General features: G+C 39.3%; 2 protein-coding genes across 2 annotated transcripts in view; one reads left to right on the forward strand and one right to left on the reverse strand.

Moving 5' to 3' along the window:
* Positions 1-3,241, forward strand: part of Galnt5 (polypeptide N-acetylgalactosaminyltransferase 5) — a 43,556-nt gene extending 40,315 nt beyond the window's left edge. Inside the window, exon 10 of the mRNA XM_036186125.1 lies at positions 2,862-3,241. Within this exon, the coding sequence (XP_036042018.1) occupies positions 2,862-3,002 (141 nt within the window). The 3' untranslated portion in view covers positions 3,003-3,241. The remainder of the gene's footprint in view (positions 1-2,861) is intronic.
* Positions 3,242-9,183: 5,942 nt separating this feature from the next.
* Ermn (ermin) lies at positions 9,184-17,702 on the reverse strand. The gene is made up of 3 exons (XM_036185506.1): positions 17,297-17,702; positions 16,546-16,638; positions 9,184-12,222 (listed from the first exon to the last, which is right to left on the reverse strand). Exons 1-3 carry the CDS (start codon positions 17,517-17,519, stop codon positions 11,711-11,713), a joined length of 828 nt encoding a protein of 275 aa, XP_036041399.1. The 5' UTR covers positions 17,520-17,702; the 3' UTR covers positions 9,184-11,710.
* Positions 17,703-18,930: the final 1,228 nt, after the last annotated feature.

An 18,930-nucleotide genomic window follows, 5' to 3' on the forward strand; every position in this document is an offset into this window, starting at 1 on the left:
GCACATAGGAGTGGCTCTTCCCAGTAAGCTCACTTGGAAAATATGATACTAAGATAACAGAAAGTAGGAATCTGTCTGTGATGCACTACAGAGCTGCCATTTGGTCCCCTTGTGATGTGATGTGTCTAGATAGTCACAGAGGTGGATAGCCGCTCCTCTCTCTCTCTTTCTCTCTCTCTCTCTCTCTCTCTCTCTCTCTCTCTCTCCTTTTTCTTTTTTCTATTAACAGCTCTCATACAAACCCTCTGAAGTCCCTGGGTTAACTGACTACCACTTTAGAAAAAGACCTTAAATCAGCAGTTCTCAACCTATGAGTCATGACCTGAATGGTCATGACCCTCTCAAAGGATCACCTAAGACTATTAGAAAACATAGATATTTACATTATAATTCATAACAGTAGCAAAATTAGAGTTATGAAGTAGCAACAAACATCATTTTATGCTTGGGATTATCACAACATGGGGAACTGTATTAAAGGGTGGCAGCTTTAGGAAGCTTGAGAACCACTGCCTTAGACAATTAAAGGGGAAAAGGTTGCTTGCGTCAGCTCCATTTTAGAGGTCTGAGTTCACCCTAGATTGGCCTTGTTCTTTGGGGCCTGTGGTAAAGCAATATATCACAGGAAAAGAACAGGTTAGAACATAGCTCCATTCATGACCAGAAAGTAAAGGAGAGCACAAAGACCACACAGTGCTTATCACAGACATGGCCCAGTGACCTATGAATCTAGGCCTCAAACACCTCTCATACATTTCACCATCCCCCAACAGTTGTACCCTGGGGACCAAGTCTTAACACATCTTTGGAGGAGGAGTGGTATTTAGATACAACTGTAACAGTCCCTGAGACATGTAAGCCTTAAAGAACAAGAGAAATGGAGAGAGATTGTGAAGAACAGGAACCTCTTTCTTTTTAGAATTTGATTCTAGATAACAATGACTTGTTAAAATTATATACTGCTAAATTTGCATTGTAAAGTGCTCCCTAAGTCAGTCCATGCCCCTACCCCATACTCTGGACTTTGCCTCCCACTCAAAGTGTCACATTTGGAGCATAGCATGGAAGGCTTCCCTATTGCTGGTCCCTATGAGCTTACAGATGGGGAGGAAGTGATGTAGTTACCTCTGTCTTCACCACAGGACATAGACAATGCTGAATGATTTGCTTCAAGGCCACCTACTTTGCACAACTTAAATATACGATGCAAACATCATATTTCCAAGGTTCTGTAAGAGTCATAATATTTGCTTTAGCATGAAAGTCACCCCTGTTTGGGTAAAAAAAAAAATATATTAAAAATACCTCATTAATAACTAATCATGGTCATATTTATGGAAAATTGAGATTTATGAGTTAAAAATTATAAAGTACTTTTCCAATCTTGGTATCAACAATTCACACTCTTACAGTCTCTCCTCTTTCTGGACAATTGGACTCCTGGAGCTCCACCTGGGGCCTGGCTGAGGACCTCTGCATCCACTTCCATCAGTTATTGGATGAGAGTTCCAGCACGACAGTTAGGGTGTTTGGCCATCTGATCACCAGCCTAGGTCAGATCAGGCTTTCTCTTGACCATTGCCAGTAGTCTACAGTGGATGTATCATTGTGGATTTCTGGGGACCTCTCTAGCACTTTGCTTCTTCCTGTTCTCATGTGGTCTTCATTTATCATGATCTGTTATTCCTTGTTCTTCCTTTCTGTTCTTGATCCAGCTGGGATCTCCTGCTCCCCTAAGCTCTCTTTCCTTCGAAACTTGTCCTTCATTACTCCCACTGTCGTCCAGGTTGTTCATGTAGATCTCATCCATTTGTCTGTCATTGGGCGATCCCTGTGTCTTTCCTAGGGTCCCGTTTTCTAGGTAGCCTCCCAAGATTGGAAAAGCACAGGGACAAAAAGCCAAACTAATGGAAACACATGAATTATGAGCCAAAAGCTGTGGAGCTCCCAACTGGATCATGCCCTCTGGATAAGTGATACAATTGAATAAGCTTGCACTGTTTGGGAGGCACCCAGGCAGTGGGACCTGGACCTGTCCTTAGTGTATGAGCTGGCTGTTTGGAACCTTGGGCTTACCCAGGGGTACTTTGCTCAGCCTGGAAAGAGGGGACTGGACCTGCCTATACTGAATCCACCAGGTTGAATTGAATCCTCAGGGGAGTCTTGGCCCTGGAGGAGATGGGAATGGAGAGGAGGGGCTGGGGGGAAGGTGGGGGTAGGAGTGGGAGCGGGGAGGACAGGGGAACCCATGGCTGATGTGTAAAATTAAAACACAAATATAATAAATAAATAAAGGAGAAAAATCATAAGGTAGATTATCTCTCACTTTTAATAAATATTGAGCAACATTAAGGTCATCTGAAATAATACCATCATCTTGTTCTAACTAAATCTGAATATTTGGCATTCTATATTGTCAGAACTTAGGTGGGGAGATCACAAATAAAATGTGTCTAGCATTTGCTAATACACATAAACATTCTAAGATGTGAGCTAGGTTAATAAATTAATAAACTTTCTTCCTGTCATACTTCATGATTTTTGCTTTGTCACCATCAATGAAGTAGTCATTCAGTATGTTAAGGACCAACTAGATTTTTTCCTTTAAATAATATAGTTATCAGCCATATCACTAGAAATAAATGACTGTTTGCTTCCTACAGAATTAAAATTTTTCAGCTAGAGAAGCTGGATCAATTAGTTTGAGACAGAGACAAATTTGATGTTTTCCAAAGCTTGTGCTTATATCGCTAATTTAATTTAGGAGAGTTCCTGAGGGAATAAAAATACAGTTTGCTTATTCTGTCTTCATATGTCAAGTTTAGTCTTGTAGTTCATTCCCATATCTTCTTTCTCTTCAGGTGGATCACATTGTTCTTGAAAACTATCAGCAGTTGTTATGTGTGGAAGGGAATTTTTCTCAGAAGACCCTGAAAGTGGCCACTTGTAACCCAATGGAACCATATCAAAAGTGGAAATTTGAAAAATACTATGAAGGCTAAAGAGGAATGTTTTATCTGGTTAACCCACCAGATTCTGTGAAAATCAGACCAAAGTTGGTGACTGTATTTCTCTTCTTAGTTGTTTAAATTTTCCGTTTTAATAGCATTTAAATGGAAGGTTTTTTTTTTTAAAGCACCAAAGGATAACTCAGGGAAATACACCACCACTGGACTGGAATTCTTCAGCTCTGGGGGGCCTTTGGAAGTGTCTGTGCCCTACTCAGGGCTGTGGTGCGTACTGCAAGTCTTCCTGTGCTTTCACAGGTAACCAGAATCAAAGACATGTAATGATGTCACAGATCATGACTGCTGTTGAGCAGTTCTTCTGGCCCACGAGTGGAGGTAAAACCAACAGGATTCTGCTTTCATCAAACTCATCTACATGAATTCTCACCCTGGGAAGACTCAGCTGGCTGCACAGAGACACTGCCCATGTTTACCTGACAGTGTATAGCAGTACTGATAACTCACCATGACCCCTCCTAATGGGGGTGTGGATCTGGATGACCGAAAGTTTTCTTCCAAATCTGAAGCAGTAAGGGAAAACATTAAGTGAAAAGGAAGAAGGCTTCATGTAATTAATTCTGTGTGTTCTTTCAGTTAATTTTGTGCTTTTTAATAATGCAAATGAAGCAAAAAACAAAACCAGATCATAGCAGTAATTTCTTAGATTTTTGTGTTTCTTTAATGTAAAGAAAGGCAGGAGTTTGGGTGACTACACACTGTGTTAGCAAAACTTGGACTTGGTCATTGAACATCTCAACACAGAGTGAGAGGAGTTGATAAAATTAAAGCAGAAATGATACAGAAGAATAGGACAAAATTTAAAATACTAAAACTAAGAAATACTACTTTGGATTTACCAATATTCACTTGGATGAAGTATGCTAGAAGTAGACTCTAATACATGCCAAAGCAGACACAGATTTAAAAGGAAGAAAAGGAGATGAGCAATTTGAGGAGAGAGTTAAGTAAAGACTTGTCCCAGACTTGACAGAATAAGGAAGGGAATGTAGTGCTTGTGAAGTGGAAAGATGGAGCAAAACCCTCACGTGGACCTGAGGCTAACACAGGCCAGCCATGGAAAGCTAAATATTTCCAAACTGAGCTCTCACGTTAGGTATACCAATCCTTAAGCGCTGCAGAAGAATGCTTAAGGACCAGGGTCTACTGTAATCCTTTTGGTAAGAAAATCGATGTTGGGAGAAAAATTGCCTATCTGAAAACTCCTACAGGCCAATTGGGGTGAATAGGGTAAGAATTCAGATCTCTAGGTGTGACTCATGCTATTGTTTCAACTACCAGTTTGGTCTGAGTTTGCCCACTGTGGTCCTTCAAAAGGAGATAAGCCAACTTCCTTATTGAAGTTTCACCCCTTCAGATTGGCCATGCTTATTCTTACTGGTGGATTTAAATCTTTGTTCACATGATATTATGGTAAAACTGAGCATTTTAGTTCTGGTTTCCTATTTGACACTTAATTTTATCTACCAATTAGTTACAAAAAAAGCTTGACTATCAATGAATAATGGGAAAGGAAACTTTTTTCTTTACACATTTACAGCATATACAGTATATTTAAGATGTTTCATTCCTGTAACTGATGATTAGAGATGAGATAAGAGAATATTTTGAAAATGAGATCATTCTTTCCAAAACAGCCATAAGGAAAGAAAAAACAAAAACAAACAAACAAACAAACCACACAAGTCTTTGCTAATGAACTAATTGAGTTAGTGACTAACGGTACACTGAGTGATCCATGTCATTTTCATGTGACTGAGACACCTTGAGCATCCTGCTGCCCACTATAGTGTCTATTTTATCTATCCAAGGACAGTTTCTTCAAAGAAAAATCAAGTCCCTTTAGCAACAGATGAGTCATGCTTTGGATAGACCCACCTTTGTATGTGAAGAAATTAAATGTTTTTATTTTTTTTTCCCAAGAGAACCTTTTGTGCAGTCTGCTCAATGTACTACCAAACTTTACCTTGAATATTTATTATATAAAGTTACCTCTGTGTGGTGGTGACCAGAAACTAGAAGCATTTGGCTGGTTAAGCATTTGGTTGGTTAAGCTTTTAGGCTTTGGAGCAACAGTTCAGCTGAGATTCATTTTGGATGAGGACTGAGACGCTTCCAGTCTGAGGAAACAGGATCAGCTGAAGAACTGGTGAGGTGAGGAAGCTGTGGCTTGTTCTGCTTCTCTGCTTCTCCAGCATTCACCCCAATACCTGGCTCTGGGTTTGATTTTATTAATAAGAACTTTTAAGATTCCTGCTACACCTCTGAGAACTATCAGGAGAACAAAGGCTTTGTTTGAAACATCATGTATTTATTTAGTGGTGAAATGTCAACAAGCTCTCTACCATACACTTTTCCACTTAGCCTAAGATGCAAGGAGTTAGTCATGAGTTAGGAATCTGTGTGGGCCTCGCCTTGAAAGTACTGACTGATTCTCCAATCTACTGCCAACGTTTCTTGAAGCATTATCTCCCAAATTTGCTTTTAGAAGACAAGAATGAGTGTATAAATCCTACTACGGCATCTTTTACATGTAATGACCAACCCTTGAGGGAACATTTTGTGGTCCAAGTGAATTCTTTGACAGGAGGATGGGTTATCAGGAGCTTCCCATTTCCTTGATGTGACTTAGGTTATTGCTTTTTATTAGAAATATGCCTGTGCATCTTATCAACTTGAACACAGAATAGACTTGCTAATAATTTATAGAACTACTCGGATCAAGATACTCACTTCCTGAATGCTGGAAGTTCTTCCTCACCCTTCAGCATGCACTCTGGCTTTCTCTTCTCAACAGTTGTGCGGACTACCACCCCCCTCTCCCATGGGATGACACAGCTGTTGTTGCTACAGTGCTGTTTTATCACGAGCATCAAATTTGCTCAGCTCTGCTTGCTGACATTCAATTATCTGTCATTCACAGGACTGCAAAACCAGCCGTGCCATGATCGCAATGCATCATCAGCTTTCCCAGCACTACTTTGGAAGCTTTATTCTAGATATTAGAAAACCTCCTTTCTAGCGTTGGCTTAAAGATTGCAAAGGCATGGACATCACTTAGAAGGGATAAGACTTCAACATTTCTAGCATGTCCTAATTTCAATAATGGGCTTACAATGATTTTCAAGGGACTCTTGGGCAACATAATGGGGTTGAGGCCTACTAGGTAGCACCAGCTTGCTTCTTGTTCAAATACTTTCACTTTTATGTAGAACACAGCCAAAATGTCAGATCTTATACAAAGACCCCAATAGCTCATATAAAAACCACAAAACTACAAGAAATGAAGGGAAAAGAGAAACTAATTATCATTGAGTGAATACACCCTCCCAGATTTTGTGTGTGCTCATCTTATTGGCTTATATACAACTTTCTTTCCTCCATACAATAAAGGAGGTGTCTGTCTCTTCCTTGCACTGAGGAAGGATGTGATCATCCCATCAACAATAGATAAAACCCAGAATAGATTCATTCTATCTGGTGCTCCCAAAAGTATGTCCACTACCACACGCCGTGGTCACTCTTTTTTAAAACAATAGGGTTATTAATGTAGGCAAGCTCGGGTAAGGCCCTTGGGTCACACATTACTGGTTTCAAGTTAAGGAAATGAGGTTGGGTAAAAGCTTTTTGGTCTCTCTTGAACGTTTCATAAGCAGGAAATCAACTTTGGGCCTCTCTCTCAAGCTATGAAGTGTCGATGTCTATGACAACCCTGGAAGCTCTTGCGGTAGTTCACAGTATTGATGTGATGAAGACTTCTCCACCTGCTGGACCAACCTGACAAACTGAGATCTAGAGAGCTGCTTCTCTATGACTCACAGTACCCAACTCCCTTCCACCCTTTCTCCCTTCCAACCTTTAAGCAAAACTGACACAGAATTCATTTTTAACAGAGATAGGATATAAAAATTTTTCAAGCCCCTTCAATTTAAAACACAAGCCACAAGCTTTTCCTTCAACTCACTTTACAGGCTGTATCATAGAGATTTTACAACTACCCAATGGGGTATTCAACGATTGCTGCAAGCTAACAACCTAGAAAAAGAGAACTGCTAACCAAAGCTATCGTACTGAATGTTTATTTTTGGAAAATACTCATTCTATGGACATTTTGCTTAAGCCACATAAAGTGTTGTGTTGCTCTGTGAGGCTTGGTGGATGATGTTTCAGATTTTGAGGTGTCTGCATATGTTCCTCTGTGAGTCTTGGTGGATGGTGTTTCATATGTTGGGGTGTCTGTGTGTTCTGTGAGGTTTGGTGGGTGGTGTTTCATATGTTGGGGTGCCTGTGTATGAAGGAAGTGAAAAACAACTCCACAGTGCAGATTTCATGTCTGTTTTAACCTGAGGTGATAACTGACAATGATGACTGACAGTTACAGCCTTCATCTGGTCCCTTTGCAAGTTTATGTGCGTTCTCCCTTGTACAAACGCAAACCAATGTGAACATTTGCATTTTCCAACATGAAGACCAGTTTCAAATATGTGGGGTTCCTAATAATGACAACCATCATAAAATGAATGAAAACAGTTTTTTTTATATTGACCTCTACCTGCCAGTCCAAAGATATTGGTTGTAAATGGGTACACAGATAAAGCCTTTGTTTCATAGGTTGCAGTTAAAACTTTTGATAACATAATAAAGTATATTTTAAGTTTTATTTGACTGTTTGAAACCATCAGTTGTGAAAATATACACCTTGTGTGTGGACATATATTGTGTGTATGCATGTGTTTCTTTAAATTGGGAGGGGATAAAAACCCTAGATATTCTGTGACAACATAAAGGAATACAGCAATGGCAAGGGACTGTTGGATCTCTGAGTTCAACAGCATTTTCTACTCTGAACCTTCTATACAGAGTGTTTCAAGTGGACTCGCCCTCTCTGAAGTTTCTCTAACATGAAAGTGAAATTAAATTACATTTGTGGAAGGCTGTAGGATTCTAAACACACCTTAATTCTTAAAAAAAAAAAAAAAACTGACAAGATTTTTCTAGTTTTATACAAATTAACTATAGGAAGTAGTCATTAAAGAGAGACAGACAGACAGACAGTTAAGGCAAAGATCAAAGGAGTGATTTTGCTACTGATTTCCTTAACAAGTTTGTTAATGGGAGAACAAGCTCATAGAAGAAATGTCTGAGTTAACTGAATACTTCCAAATAGCCACCACTTTTGTTGTTGATCAACTAAGGTTATTTATAAAGAAGGAATCAAATGAATAACTTTAAATTTCTAGGAAAATATTAAAAATACTTTCAAACTTCATTTTCAATATTTTCCTGAGCTAGAAGCTAGTTACCAGTGTCACCCATTTGTATTGTTTTCCCAATTATCTGGGTGATTGACTTCATGTGCACACTATACATGTTTCTCTCTCTCTCTCTCTCTCTCTCTCTCTCTCTCTCTCTCTCTCTCTCTCTCTGTGTGTGTGTGTGTGTGTGTGTGTGTGTGTGTGTGTGTGTGTACGTGTTGATTGTTTGTCTTATCCTTCCCTCGTGGCTCAAGAGTTGAACACACATTTTGCTCTTCTATTATGTCATGATATGCTATTTTAACATTTTAACCTTGGAAAGTATAACATTTGACATTGGATTTTATAACCCTCTTGTAAAACAATGAAAGTTTGGGCTTCAAGAGAAGTGAATGCTTTTCTCAAATCATTAAACACATCTCTTATTTATTATACTCTAGAATTTCATTCTTTTCTAGAATTACTTATTTTAAATGTCTTCCTTGATCATTTTGAAAAGCTTAATGTCTGTTCTTCAATCAAAATATGCCACAAGTAGTACGCCATGTAAAAATTTAGAAATAACACTATCCATGTGTCAGAAGAGCATAAGTGCATGACCTTAGTGACTACAAAGAGAAACATGTCTTTTTCATATTGTTGATGCCAATATGCATCTAAAACAAATCTCACTTTCTTCCAAAGTAATAGAAGTTTTTCATTTACATTATACATCTAACCACCAAAAGTTCTCATGGTTTCATATATAATCATTTAAAATCTTTTAAAAATAAATAATGCACATTAACTATAATTAGGTGTTCTCTTACTTTTTTGTGAAGTGGCATTCTTGATCAAGTAAATAGCTGCTTACATGGAAAAAACTCTCACTAAATTCTAAAGAAAGAAGTTTGGAAACCTGAAACAGAGAACATAAACTTTTATTGAAAACAAAGAAAACCACGTAGTTAGTTCTTTATTTAACAGCAAGAAGGTCGGTAGATGATAGATAGATAGATACAGAGATAGATACAGAGATAGATAGACAGAGAACCTGGCAAATTCCATGTCTTTAAATATAGTATTAAATGAAAGGTAAATCTAATGTTCACAAAGAAGTAAAGCTGTCTTAATTCCCATTCATCTGGCAACAAAAGAGAATTAAATCATTTAAGAAATTCCAGCATTCACATAATCCTCATCAGGTATCAGGTACCAAAGTTGTTACCACCCTGAACCTTGAATCATAAAATCTCAGCTAAACCTTCATTCATGGTTATCTATTGATAGTGATCCAGATGAGTTTAAAATATATTAATATATACTGCATGCAATAGCAAGACCATTGCTATTTCCAGATTACCAAGACTCAAATATCCACCTACCACTACCATGTTACCCAGGTGTTAACTCTGACCCTGCTGTACGTGATAGAATATGGTGACGTGCAATGATACCAAAGAATGCTACCAAATGTGCTCCTGCTACTGCATTACCTTGTCCATGAGGAGCATGAATGATTTCCCAGTTGAACATACCTTAAAATAGTCTTTGTGGGCAGAATGTTTTAAAATTGAATTATGTGGTGAGAGAACACAGCTAAAAAGTCCAAGTTTATGGAGTATCATATATGCTAATATCTTTATCATGTTTCTTAGCCATAGACTACTCATGCCACTTAAACTCTATGGGAACTTGTCAGTTACGTCTAACAAAGAAGCCCTCATGTGGGTTGATTAACAATGTAGCCCCGCTACATAAAACTGTGTTTTGAAGCTAAGTAGAAAATGATAGGGCTCATCGGGAATCCAGGTCAGCAAACAGGTTTTCTCTGTGGAATGATCAAAGGATCTGAATTAGAACAGGAGATTGTCCCAGTCCATCAATCTCCTACCCAACTTTATCAAAAAAGACTGAATTTTTCTCATTTTATTTGGAAAACTTGCATTTGTCCCAAAAGAAATTAGCAGGCTCAACATTTTAAGGGTAACATATCTTACGTAGTCAGGGTGAAGAATAAAGAAGCATTTCAATCAAGTTCAAAACTGTGTCTTTTAAGTACTCCACAGTAGTATGTGATACTATGGAAATATATTATATGACCAGGAAGAATTAAGAAATCTGCTATGAGAATGCGTGGGATTTGTTACACATAAATAAGCAATCGTCTAAGTAGGACTAACCCAGGCTTTTGCACCCAATGGGAAAGAAACAAACAAAGGGCTGAGTAGCACAATGAAGACTGTATTACATTCAGACAATAAGGAATTGTCTTTTATTTGGATCCAAATGATATTTTTATCTGTGGTAACAGAAAGTTCAGAGCAATACATACAGAAGCACAAAATGAAAATTTGTGGAATAAACCCTCCAAGAGTATAAATATACTCTTTTCATAAATATTCAATGCATTATTTGACATGTTGGTTGGAGTGAAGCTCCACAAGTACAATTTTAAGCTTCTTGCTTTGGGCTTTGGTCCAATAAAGTATATATTCCCCACAACTATCAGCTTTTTCACTAAAAATATGTATGCTCACACCCTACTTCTAAAATAGTCTAAGATAATTATTTGCATTTTCATAGTAACTAGTATAGTTATGACTGCCATTGTCTCTCATTTCTAAGCAAAGAAAATGGTTTTGAAATACTGTTAATACAAGAATGTGTGGGAATGGAGTAAGGCATTTTCTTAAAATGGTGCTAAAATTGCCATTTTTATTTTTAATTATTTTCGTTGTGCTAGACAAGATTTTGTTTTCAGTAACAAAAATAAAGCTATCCAATACAATTCTCTAGTCTAGTGCTCACCAGTCATCTAGCCCCTCCCTGGAGCAAATTCACAATGGATTTCATTCATTTTGAAAGCATAAAGCTAGCACTTAGCACACAGAATTCTGACTGACAATTGCTCAGGATTTTAGTGAGAAAATTCACTGACTGGTGACACCTAGCAAGGCGATCTGTTGAATTTTCACTCAGTAGATGCCAAGGAAAACCACTTAAGACACGGTATTTTTTGAAGATAAACAGTAAGGCAAAAAAAAAAAAAAAAAGTTACTGACAGAATCTATAAAAACCATGTTTAATGGAGGAGGGGTTTAATCGCAGGCTTCTCATTGGCCTAAAGAAAGAAAGACACCAAAAGAATTATGGGAGTCACATGAACAGTTCTCCTTTCCCTTGACTCTCTCTCTTACGATTACTACTTTTAATGCCAAATCATGCCAGACTTGCCTTTGGGGCAATGCTTGCCACTTAACGCTTTATTAGTTGACTTTTTAAATAGCAAACACCCAGGAATTAGTCTAAAGCCTTTTGGTTTGAGGTTACCAGAAGGAATTTTGTCTATGGTTATTTCCACGTTGCTTTACTGTGAAAAGACGTTAAGCTTGCACAACGGAGTTAACCTTTCTTTAGCTCTCATGCCGCTTCTTAGTCCCTCTAGGTTTATAAGTGCATCATCGACTCAAATTCATCAATTCTCTGTTTGGTGTTCCCTTTCCTGATTTTCCGATAGGATATCGTATTGTATCTGGAATAAGCATTCCTGGAGATATCTCCCTTCTTTCCCAACACGGGCTGCTCATCAGGGGTCCCTGGCTGGGAGCTGGGGCTGCTTAGCGGGGAGTCTTCCCTTGCATAGTTTTCCTCTTTTAACTGAGAACTGTTGCTGTGATTTCTCTTAAATTCTATTACTCGAACTTCATCTTCATCATCGTTGCAGTCGTCGACGTCTTCCTCATTAATTTCTTCATTCCAAACTTCTGGTTCCTCATCACATTTAGAATGCAATATGTCAACTGGACTAGATTTCCGGAACCCCAACCACTCTATTTCGGTTGCCCGGTAGGTTGTGCTGTCATCTTCTCGGTGCTCTAGAGGTTGGTGGACCATCCTTTCCTTCTGTGCGTCAATCTCCAGGTCACTGCTGCTCAGAGCAATCTTCTTCCACGGATGCCCTGTAGCAAAATGGATTCGTGAGTCAGACGTGCTGGGGTTTCAGAACACCTCGCTGCTATCCTGTAATCCTCTAACTCATTCTACTGGACAGTCAGATTTCAACTTGTGCCTTATGGACTGTGACTCTGCGTTGCCTGATAATCTAGACAATCAAGCAGGCTTCACAGTCAAAATAGCTTGCAGAACACTGCATTTCATATAGTTAAATAAATATCTCAGAACTTAAGTTTTTTAAATGCTGATGGATATTGTATGTCTTCAGTAACGTCTACAACTCAACCTCATTCAACTGGAATTCTATTATCAGACACTAGTGTACTTAGTAAGATTACTGTTCTCTGAGGCACACTTAAAATTTTTCCCTTGTCAAAACTAGATATGCATATATATACATGAGTGTGTGTATATATATGTATGTATATATTTGTATCATGTGTGTGTACATGTATCTATTTTATATGTGTGTATATATACACACTCAGTACATGTTTAGAATTATTTTACATCCATAAACACATCCTTCAAGGACAATGCAAACAATATCTCATAGGGGAAAGCTTTATTACAGTGTGAAAATGATGACTACCTGTGTCTAGTCACATTCAGAGTAGTAGTTTTGACATTTGACACTGTCCCTTGAATGGTAAAAAAGAGCAAAGGCTTGGGCTGGATAAATGGCTCAGTTGTTAAGAGCATTGGTGTAGCTGAAGTCTTCCTCATCCCGGCTTCCGAGGTCTCACAGTCTTGTAGCCACTGAGACCGAAATAAGCACACAGAGGCTTATATTAATTAAAACTATTCAGCCATTTGCTCAGGCTGACCACTGACTAGCTCTTACATTTAAACTCAGCCCATTTCTGTTCACCTATATGTCGCCATGTGTTATATGGCTTTACCTGTGTGCTGTTACATGCTGCTCCATGGACGGTAGGCTGTGTCTCATCACTCAGCTTTCCTGTTCCCAGAATTCTCTTCTCTGCTTGTTCCGCCTATACTTCCTGCCTAGCTACTGGCCAATCAGCATTTTATTTATTAAACAATCAGAGCAACACATTCACAGCATACAGAGTGATATACATAACACACTAGCTGTTCTTCCAGAAAACCCAGGTTCCAGTCCAAGCACCCACATGGTGGCTTACAACCATTCCTAACTCCAGTTCCAACACCCTCTTCTGGCCTCTACAGGCACTAGGCATGCACATGGTACACAGACATACATGCAGGCAAAACATTCATACATATAAAATAACACAAAAATAAAAAAGTATAAAAAAGAGCAAAGGAAGACTGGAGAGATGGCTTAGTGGTTACAGGTACTTGCTCTTGCAGAGCAACAGGTTTTGGTTCCAACACCCACATGGCAGCCTATACCTCTGTCTCACTCTAGTTCCAGAGGGTCAACGCTTTCTTCTGGCCTCCAGACACCAGGCAGGAGACAAGGACACTTACATACATACAGACAAAACGCTCATGTATGTAGAATAAAACTTTTTAAGAAAGATGATCAAAGGTCTCTAGATGTTCAGAACTCAAATGCTGGCAACTGAGTCACACCCATGGCTGAGGATCTTCTACTGACCTATAGGGATCTAGATCTAATAATTATGTTGGGCTTATATGTATATAATGCTAGATTCTCCTGATGTTTCAAATGACAGTAACAGATTATTCGGTGCCATGTTGTGGCTTTTAGAAGGCTTAATGCACTATAACCATTGATTTCCAAACAGCTGGAACCTCTTAGCACACTTCCCTAGTATTTCTTGATGTATAGGAGTTATAAGGGAGCAGAAGTTTCCTGAACAGGCACACATGGCAGGCTTCCATGGAAACCATCTATCCACAGGGAACATGGCTAGTGTGGGTTCCCCGTTCTCTTTCTAAGCAACAACAGCCTATAAACAAGGTAAAAAGCAGGTGTCAACTTGGTTCTCCCTTCACAGTACTCCCTGTAAGTCTGTTTTCATCAAAGGCTTTTTTTTTTTCTAGGAGTCCACGGCTCCATGTACTGTGAAAGAGAGAAGTAGGCATGAATTACCACCCACACTAGTCCTAAACAGCTGCTGTCAATCCTCCCCTTGATATTCGTTACACTGCAAAAAGTGTACATTGGATATTTGCTATGATAGGAGGCTTTATTTTGTTGTGTCTCCCCCCACACACCAAAAAATAAAATAAAATAAAACACACACACACACACACACACACACACACACACACACACGATCCTTTTGTTCATATACATGACTCAGGCCTAAGATTGTCAAGAATAAAATTCATGCTTCAATTTAAATTGATTAATTTTTTTCCTCAACATTTTTAGCATTTTTATACTCTTAGCAGGCATATTCTCTTAGGAGACTTTACAGCTGTTTGCCATCTTTGAAGTAAAAGGCACCAAAACCAGCGCCTCTGTCATAGAGTAGAAGCACACTGTGAAAAGACCCATGGGCTGGATGACCCAGAGACCTAGGATAAAACTAACCATGACTGGAGGGAAAAAAGTCAATGTAATGATGCCTAGCAATATTACGCTATAGTCATAGATTGGTGCCTAGACCAATAGTCATCAGAGAGGCTTCATCCAGCAGTAATGGGAACAGAAGCAGATCCACAGCCAAACATTAAGCAGAGCTCTGGAAATATTGCAGAAGAGGGGGAGGAAAGATTATAGGAGCCAGAGGAGTCAAGGACACCACAAGAAAACTCACAGAATTAACTAACCTGGGCCTATAGGGGCTCACAGAGACTAAAAACCAGGAAACCTGCATGGGACTGACCTAGGCACTCTGCATATATGTGACAGTTATGTAGCGTGGTCCTCTTGTGAGACTCTAACAGCAGTAACAGAGACTGTCTCTGACTCTTTGCTGGCTTTGGGGACCCTACTCCTCATACTGGGTCACCTTGACCAGCCTTAATACAAGGCAAGGTACTTAGTCTTACTGTAACTTGATATGCCATGTTTTGATGATATCCATGAGAGAACTGCCCTTTCCTGAACAGAAAAGGAGGAGTGGAGAGAATTGTTCCCATTGGGGGGTGGGAACAGAGTGGGGAGGGGGAGAAAAGACTGGAAGGAGAGGAGGGAGGGGAAATGAAGCCAGGATGTAGAATGAATGAATGAATGAATGAATGAACGAATGAATGAATGAATAAAGAAGGAAGGAAGGATTCAAGCAGAGGCAAATTCAGTGGTTTCCTCACTCTCCACTTGATTGAAAGCCAGGATCCTAGTAACTTCTCTTTTGAGTGTGTCCCCTTACTGATAAAGAAGCTGTAGTAGGTGGGCAATGGTGAGTCCTGCCTTGATAGACTCATCACATTAGAAACAGAAGGAATGGAGCAAAAAAGTTATGTAATTCATTTTGCAGAGTCTTAACTTTCACAGACTGCTATCCAGTGAGATGGTCCCCTGTGGTATCCCAGTAATATCAGCCACTGCTGGTAGCACTTCCCTACGACTGGTTACATATTGTGGAAGTAGTCTAGGCAAAGGGAGAAATTCAGAAATCCCCAGGCACCTCCCTGCTCTCCTTGGCATCAGCTATTTACATGATGTTCTAATGTCCCTTTGGTGGTTCCCCTGTGTTTACCCTGGCATGGTCCTAAATTAAATTGATTGGGTGCTACATGCTGACTTTAATTTGGAGATAAGCTGCTTGTAGCTTCAAGAGAGGGAAAGAGTGATAAATTAACAGATTCCATTCTGCATTGCACCCAGAAACTATTAGACTGGAACTATCTTCTTAGATGAAAATGTTTAGAAGATTTTGTAACCTTGTTTGCTGACTTTCCTGGAAATGTAGCATAGCCTCTTCCATGTACTTTTTGTCTCCCAGTTGTGATTTTGAGTAAAGAACACAAAATCAGTTTCATCATTCTGGGGCATAGTTCTTTGGCAAGAAATGGTTAACAATTCTTTCAGACAAAATTTTCCCATAGAGTAACTAACTCATTTTATAAAGTTACTTTTAGACTGAATGAGCCTTTATGCCATACCTGTTTTTGAATCATCCCAGAAGCTGCCTGATACCCCTCTGGAGCACCAAATTGAAAAGAAAGCTTGATTTAGGGGGCTGTCACATTGCCATGCCAACCAGTCAGACCAATTCATACAATTTGGGGCTTGAACCATCTGGAAAGCTGGATAAGGTGGAAGCCACAGAGAACAAGACTGTCGTATCTGCCCAAAGCAGCTGAAAGATTTTGAAGTCATTGCTTGGAACTGGTTCTCAACAGCACACACACAAAACATCACACACCATGTTGTTATCATATCCAGCTGAACAGTGTTAGGAAACTAGAGTTTCTGTTACCTTCTCTGAATGCCATGTCCTCAGCACTTGCTTCTTGGAGAGAAAGATCTTTGATGGCCTTGTGAACCACAAAGAGGTTCTCTTGCGAGTTTTCTAGGGGAAAACACAACTACTATAACAATGACAACATGTATAGTTAAAGGTTCACAAATGATCAATTCTAAGTGATGTCTTCAGTTTTAATTATGATTAGTAAAAGTTATCATTCTACTTTTCTGATTCTTTTAAAATTTGACTGTGTATATTTAGTAATTAGCTTCCGCAATGAGAGTCTCTATATATGTGTGTATAGATAGTCATATTTATACATATATGTGTGTATGTATATATATGTATATATATGCACACACATATACATATATATATGGATTCAGAGCTCTTTAGATATGAACGGAAGGGGATCTTAACATTCTGAGTTCTCTTTTTCCAAACAACAATGGACTTGTGGGTCTGACAATAAATGGCAGTAGTTAACACTGAATTAACACTTAGAAATTATTCCAACAACTCAATAGATGTGGTTACTATTATTCTGCTTTATTCTGAGTGAAAATGCTCAGGTTTCAGGAGAGAAAACTGGGATTTCAGAGCTACCAGACAAACCTATATTATGAGTCTTTATGATAGGAATCCCCTATTGGGATGAGGCACTAAGGTTCTTGGATCCAGCTTCTTAGTATAATACTAGTTTATATAAAAGGGGGGAGCCAAGGGGGAAAAGGAAATCCTTTACCATGGAGACTCTTCTCACCTGCAGGCTCTTTGGGTAGTACACTTCCTTTACTGTTTCCACTTTCTTCTTGACTTCCTCTTGCAGGCAAATCTTCAAGACTGGGTTCAACACTGTAATATGTCTGGGTCCCCCCTGCGTCAGCTGCATCCTTGCTGGTTTGACTGATGTGCTGTTGGTCATTATCAGGTGGTCTGTCCCCATTACACTCTGTCCCGCTCAGTGTCTCAGGAGCGTCTGTCATGATGTTCACTGAGGTCTGACTTAGGGAACGCAATAGAGAAAGTAAAAGAATGGATCTTTGATAAGATCTAATGCTGCAGGTCCTACCGTTCCAAAACCTGTCCTAAAAACATAAACTTTCACTTTGACATCATCTAATAACAAGATTTGTCCTAAAGGTTTTCAGGGCTCACAATGAATGTGATAGGGTTTGTCAGTTTGGTAGCCAGCCCAGGAGCAAAAACCAGCCAATCAGCAGCCTCCCCACCACACCACAGCCCCACTCTTAGAATTAATGTTGCCCTTCGATTTGCATAAACAAACAATCTGAAGCAATCAGGCTTTTGTGTCCGGCATGCAGAGGGGGACTTGCAGCTTGTCAGTCCCCCTCTGGGAACAGAGATTTTTGTCCCTTTCCATAATGGCCCATTGTAATTTTCCTTGTAACAGGAGCCACCATTGTTCCCAGGCTTTAATCCAGAGAGAATGACCACCTTGAGGCACATTAGTTCTGTGTAACCAGCTTAACATTTCCAAACAGATTTGGTTCGAGTAAAACCTCAGCTATTTTGTAGGACACAATGGCATCGTTTTTCATTTATTAAAGAATAAAACCGGCTTTTCAAGGACCTGTAAACATGACAACTTGATTGTAAATGACTTTGGCAACAGATTCCATGGTATGCCATCAAGAAGCTGAGGGGAAAAAAAAAAAAAAAAAAAACAAGCAAACAAGCAAACTCTCCGGATGTGTTAAGAGCAGGAATCTCATAGTCTTGGTGTAATTCATCCTGTCATCCTGTCCAGGGCTTCTGATTTACCAGCTTCCTTATGTCTATGGAAACGCACCTTATTCAATAAAACACTACTATAAATTTCCCAAGAATTTTTTCCCTTGTTCCAATCAGAATTATCCTTTGCATTCTATATGGGTATTTGTGATGCAGTCTGCCCTCCAGAGGTTAGTTGAAACTAGGCAGCTGATCACTTCCCTTTTGCTTTTAAAGGAGTACATTCTTTCTCTTTTCTGGATTGCCCAGCCCTTCCTCAAGGCCAAACCCTTGGCCAGAGCAACTCCTCTGAGCCCTGGATTCTGGGCTAATGTATCATTCCTTTAACAACTCTTTCCCTGACCCACAGTTTTATCTTCAGAGTTTAACTGGTTATAATTAACTAAATAATTTCATGGCGATGGCTGTTACCAGCTCGAATCTAAATTTCATCAGAGCAGGATAAAGGGAGCTTGCTTACTTTTGTTCTCAGCATGCACCACCTGCCTTGATCTAGGGAGGTCTGAAACCATCCTGGAAGAAATGAAGACCTTCTGAAAAGAAGCACTTGTGCCCCTCCTTCAGCTATCAGGCTATTGAACAGTAGTTCCCAAGGAACTGGAACTTCCTCAGGTATTTCACGATGGGAGAAGAAAAATGATG

This window comes from Onychomys torridus, chromosome 4 (assembly GCF_903995425.1).
Source record: "Onychomys torridus chromosome 4, mOncTor1.1, whole genome shotgun sequence".
NCBI lineage: Eukaryota > Metazoa > Chordata > Mammalia > Rodentia > Cricetidae > Onychomys > Onychomys torridus.

What these genes read in the sequence shown, in the direction of transcription:
- Ermn (XM_036185506.1), bottom strand. Translation starts at nt 17,519, where the DNA reads ATGACAGACGCTCCTGAGACACTGAGCGGGACAGAGTGTAATGGGGAC. An exon ending in ACTACCCAAAGAGCCTGCAG is followed by an intron (nt 16,639 to 17,296) that starts GTGAGAAGAGTC and finishes GTTTTCCCCTAG; the next exon opens with AAAACTCGCAAGAGAACCTC. An exon ending in GGACATGGCATTCAGAGAAG is followed by an intron (nt 12,223 to 16,545) that starts GTAACAGAAACT and finishes ATTTTGCTACAG; the next exon opens with GGCATCCGTGGAAGAAGATT.